The sequence below is a fragment of the Trachymyrmex cornetzi genome, unplaced genomic scaffold, assembly GCF_001594075.2.
Source record: "Trachymyrmex cornetzi isolate Tcor2-1 unplaced genomic scaffold, Tcor1.1 scaffold1096, whole genome shotgun sequence".
NCBI lineage: Eukaryota > Metazoa > Arthropoda > Insecta > Hymenoptera > Formicidae > Trachymyrmex > Trachymyrmex cornetzi.
This window is the reverse complement of record NW_017295649.1, coordinates 24,973-30,382: the sequence shown is the minus strand read 5'-3', so window position 1 is coordinate 30,382 and position 5,410 is coordinate 24,973. Positions and strand designations below refer to the sequence as shown.

Here is a 5,410-nt window from a genome sequence, read left to right as displayed (position 1 = left end):
GCTCTCCTATTGGTAGAGCGTGTGATATCAACCAATAGGAAAGATTAATCCAACCCAGGTTGGTGCAAACCCGATCGGGCCGAAAACGCTATAAGAACCAACCAACTACAGTCGAGTATTCCCCTGTTACAGTCGAACGATAGGGGAATGCTCGACTGTAGTTGGTTGGTTCTTACATTCTGATCCGGTTTAAACCCTCGGTGGCTGAACTAGTGTACACTTTTGGAACTTAAAGTGAGATAGATATACGTTTGATATTTGTTTAAAGCGAGAAAAAGAGTTCTAGAACAGTCCAGTGCAGGAACAGAAAACAGACCATTGGATTCGTAGAGACTGTAGAGACTGCGCGCGACGCGAACGACGCAAGACGCGAGTTAACGCAAGCAGACGCGAGCTGTGTGCGAACAGAGATTAGTTTCGCGAGCGAACCAGTGAACTGAGCGAACGTAAGCCATATATCTCTGTTCGCATCGATCACACCGTCGACGTGATGGCAGCTCAGTGGATTCGTACAGCAGTAAGTAGGGACGATGAGTCGCACTGTTCGCGAAATTATCCAAGGAACTGCTGTCGTGCGTAACTACTCCGCACCCCTGTACATCCTCCTACCCCTGAGAAAGGTTAGAACTCCTAGCGGATTGCATCGCACATCGTCCTCCATCTCGTCTTTGCTCTTACGTCTCCTACGTATATCCATTCTCTTTCCCTCTCTCTCTCTCTCTCTCTCTCTCTCTCTCTCTCTCTCTCTCTCTCTCTCTCTCTTTCTCCACACATACATCTATCTCTATCACTGTTCCTCTATGATATAGCTTAATGTTCTAATTCCGTCCGGCTCTCCTTTTTCCACTTTGATGATTCTCTCCTTTACACATTGGGAAACTGGATATTATATTCTTATCGGTATAATTTCGGCAAGTCTTTTTGAAATAATTTCCACGGTTGTCACGTCGACGTAAATAAAGATCATTCCTTCATACTTACTCATGGCATGGAGAATCAGTCTTGCTGAAGTTGTATTGTTTTTGATCATCTAAAAACCATATATATGTTCACGTGTGCCAACAGATCTCTTCAAAAATCACTGGTGCACGGCTTTATAGCAGCAAGGTACATAAATGCACCCTTATTCCTGGAGATGGTATTGGACCCGAGATTTCTATTGCCGTACAAAAAATCTTCGATGCTGCCAAGGTAAGATATATTTTCTTTTGACTAATGCAACAAGATTGACTGATTTCTTACTTAGTGTTAAGCGGTTCTGTATTTAGATCTAGGTCTTTGTTTTCATGTCCTGATCTGACGTTGAGTAATTAGAAGAGGATGTTTTCTCTTGACTAAAGACATCTTTTTTTTTTATCACTGATTAGTTTATTATAATCAGAGGGGTTTAGCAGCTTGCATAACACTTAATTGATTACTCAATTTATAATCTCTTTTAATAGTATGTACACATTTGATACTCTTATCTGGATATGTTATTGATGTAAATATATGTATTTTTACTTCAATATCCTAATGCATACTATGCATTTTACTTCAACATACTTGCTATACCTACTTGTTTTTATCTTTTACAATAATTATTTTCTTATTTTATCTGAAAAAAAACCAGGTGCCAATAGAATGGGAATCAGTTGATGTAACGCCAGTGAAAGGTCCAGATGGCAAGTTTGGTATACCACAAGCAGCCATCGATTCTGTCAATAGGAATAAAATTGGCCTTAAGGGACCTCTAATGACTCCAATTGGAAAAGGTCACAGATCTCTCAATCTTGCACTCAGAAAGTAAGCATCCCAGAATTTACTTACAATCAAGTATGTACATATATATGCGTAATTCAAATTAATTCCGCGAGATACGCGTAGTACTTATATATCAGTTGAATTTTTAAAACAGTGCAGTTGTCCAAAATAATACATGTATGCTTACATAATCGTAATATTCGTAATATCATGATAAGAGGAACGCGGGCGATTGTTCTAAATACATATCTTACCGTTTGCTTCTCTTGGAAAGTAAAATACACGTCATATCTCATTTATCTGTTTACAAATATTTACAGAGAATTTAATTTATATGCCAATGTGCGACCATGCCGATCTTTGGAGGGATACAAGACATTGTACGATAATGTTGACGTCGTTACCATCAGAGAAAATACAGAAGGTGAATACTCTGGTATAGAACATGAAATTGTAGAAGGCGTCGTTCAGTCCATCAAGTTAATCACGGAGGAGGCCTCTCGTAGAGTAGCAGAATTTGCTTTTCAATATGCTACAGATAATAATAGGAAAAAGGTACACTCAAAATATTTTCATCAAACGATGAAACATGAGTAAATATTTGACAGGATCAGATTGACTAAAATTTATTTATAGGTTACCGCTGTACATAAAGCGAATATTATGAGAATGTCAGATGGCTTGTTCTTGAGATGTTGTCGAGAAGCAGCTCAAAAGTTTCCATCGGTCAAATTCGAGGAGAGGTACTTGGATACAGTTTGCCTAAACATGGTGCAAGATCCAAGTCAGTACGATGTGCTCGTCATGCCTAACTTGTACGGTGATATTTTATCTGATATGTGCGCTGGACTCGTCGGAGGTCTCGGTCTGACACCAAGCGGAAACATTGGTCTGAACGGAGCCTTGTTTGAATCGGTATAGCCATTCATTTCGTGAATGTGTGAAGACGAAATTTTAAATTGAAGTAACTGTATATATTTTTTTTTTAATTTTATTTTACAAGATCAATTTTATTAACATAGGTACATGGAACTGCACCCGATATTGCTGGTCAAGATAAGGCAAACCCCACAGCGTTGTTGCTCTCTGCGGTGATGATGCTCAAGTACATGGGCCTCAGCAGCCATGCCAAGATCATCGAATACTCTGCTTACGACACTATCAAGGAAGCAAAGTATCTAACCGGTGATTTAGGCGGTACTGCAAAGTGTAGCGAGTATACCAATGAAATTTGTAAGAAAATTGCCGCGCAAGTCAAATAAAAGGCAGACACCTTTGTTTCATTTTGTCGAAATTTGAACTGCCAAAATACTCATAGAATTCGCGCGTCCGCGATGAAGGGACTGCTATTTTCTACCATTTGTTGTATCGCATACAGTTTCGTCTCCGCGCGATTAGAAATTTGTAATTGAAATCGACGAAATGCAAGTATCATTGAGTATTCTTTCAGTCATTTACACGTATGTGTATGCGTATAAATTTTCTCCCTTTCTAGATGTATTATCTCGATTTAATTTAAACAATTTGACCCGACCGATTTAAGATTTGTCAAGTTGAAATAAGTGCCGGAACGGCATTTGATTTAATTTCATTCATATTAAACGTCAAACACAATACGTGTGCCATCGTTTCTATCGACTTGATCGACCATACACGTTTCTGTAAATAACCAATATGATATAAACTGTTGAACATATAAATTGTTCAGAGAAAAGATCTTAATAGAGACTGTAAAGATTAGCCATGTAAATTAAATAGTGGGAATGCTGTATCATAGTTTTAAATAAAATTGTTATGCGAGACATATGTCTTACAGTTAGAGTAAGAATAGTTGAAAATATCGAAATCGCGCAGTATTATGAAAAAATAAAAATTTACAAAATTGATACCTACTTTATTCTATATCGCAAATTATTTTCCTTATGAGACTAAAACATTCTTAATAATTTATCACATTAAAATTTTGAGAAAATTTAAAAATTATTTTCAAAAAAAAAATCTCTTTTAGTTATCTCTATTACAATAATAGAGAGGCATATTCATATGTATAATAATTTTCACGCATACACGTTTTTCCTTGATCGTATATCGAAAAGAATAATAATTTTTGAAAGAGACAATCACAAAGGAAGGTGACGATATGTGTAGAAGAAAAATCCTTCGCAAATTATTTTCCTTATGAGACTAAAACATTCTTAATAATTTATCACATTAAAATTTTGAGAGAATTTAAAAATTATTTTCAAAAAATCTCTTTTAGTTATCTCTATTACACAATAATAGAGAGGCATATTCATATGTATAATAATTTTCACGCATATACACGTTTTTCTTTGATCGTATATTGATAAGAATAATTTTTGAAAGAGACAATCACAAAGGAAGGTGACGATATGTGTAGAAGAAAAGTCCTCGATCGTTCTTTGTACCTGCAAGTTGCAACATTAGTCGAAGAGGTGTATCGCTCCTTTCCTCCCCTCGCCTCGCAATGTTACCTTATAGCACTCATCCCGCGAACACTTGATAACTTCCCCCTACTTTCGCCCTCATCTCCTCGTCGTTCTTCGGAACGATATTGTACGGTACGGCGGTGGGATGCGCCGCTCAGGAAAACTCTCAAGTATGAGAAAAGTTGCTGGCCATATTTCACCGATGCGGTGGGGCTGGAAACGATGAAGGAAAAGGACGAGACGAGACGAGGAGGGGACCAAGTGTCATCTTCGCCGCTCGTTAATTCCTTTTGTGATTTATCGCGATCCGCCGCGAGTGAGTAATGACTAACTTCTCCGTTCAAAAATTCAGTTATTACATTTTCCTTTAGACGTAGATGTAGGATACGGCACGGCGTGGCGTCGCGCTGCTTTAAGCTTTTCAATGGTATTCGCCGCAGTATTACATTGAAAAGGAAATCTTACGATAATCATGCATGATGGTGAATGTTGGGGGGGTGACAAAAGACTCCATTCGTAATTTAAAATGTATCCTATTTAAAATGTTCCTAATTTAAAATTTCGTATTCTAAACAGAGTAAACGAGAGAGAGAGGTTTTTTGTTTTACATATGTACAAAACGCTGGTATTTTTTATATCTAGAAACGTATGACGTATATAGGTATCTTTGCATGTTATCGATCCTCAAACTGCACGACTCATGACATTATACATTTTAAAATGCATTTGAAATCCGGCAAAACACTCAATAGCGGCGGAATTGATAAACCCTCGTGACATTACGCTCTTGTCTGCGAGATGTAACGGCAATGCTAACGAGTTTGTACTTTGTATGTCGGTAGGCTGTGCGAGTCGATGCAAGAAGCGCGGGACGATGCATAGGCCGCGTCGCATCGCGTCGCGTCGCGTCGCGGCGCGTCGCGTCGCGGCGGGGAGGAGTCGAGCAGTCGAGGAGTAGTTGCACACAAAGGTCCGACACTCCCGGGCAAAGTGTGGCAAACGCGGCGCACATACATATTCAACGAGACACGAGGAGCTAGAGGACGGGGGTGCATGCACGCGTGCACGCGTGCATGTGCCATCGTAGTCATAGGAATAATAAAAATTCGAGGGTTGAAAATTATTTAGATTTATGCCCGTTCTCTTGTCCGTCGCGCCGCCGTCGCGTCGCGTCACGCCACGCCGGTGACGAGGCGCGATTCGATTCCGGGGAACAA

The 5,410-nt window shown here is 39.1% G+C and overlaps 1 protein-coding gene across 2 annotated transcripts; it reads left to right on the top strand.

The window, feature by feature from the left end:
• Window positions 1-355: 355 nt before the first annotated feature.
• Window positions 356-3,635, top strand: Idh3a (isocitrate dehydrogenase [NAD] subunit alpha, mitochondrial). Of its 2 annotated transcripts, none has more exons than XM_018508554.1 (6): window positions 356-517; window positions 1,066-1,191; window positions 1,613-1,785; window positions 2,064-2,298; window positions 2,380-2,658; window positions 2,766-3,635. In XM_018508554.1, exons 1-6 carry the CDS (start codon window positions 491-493, stop codon window positions 3,003-3,005), a joined length of 1,080 nt encoding a protein of 359 aa, XP_018364056.1. In that variant the 5' UTR covers window positions 356-490; the 3' UTR covers window positions 3,006-3,635. The 2 variants fall into 2 exon arrangements, with proteins under 2 accessions (XP_018364056.1, XP_018364047.1); XM_018508545.1 differs by lacking the exon at window positions 356-517 and adding an exon at window positions 524-620.
• The last annotated feature ends 1,775 nt before the right edge of the window (window positions 3,636-5,410 follow it).

Coding starts and splice junctions, on each gene's coding strand:
- Idh3a (XM_018508545.1), top strand. CDS start 531: ATGAGTCGCACTGTTCGCGAAATTATCCAAGGAACTGCTGTCGTGCGT. Junction 1,192..1,612: donor AAATCTTCGATGCTGCCAAG/GTAAGATATATT, acceptor AAAAAAAACCAG/GTGCCAATAGAATGGGAATC. Junction 1,786..2,063: donor CTCAATCTTGCACTCAGAAA/GTAAGCATCCCA, acceptor AAATATTTACAG/AGAATTTAATTTATATGCCA.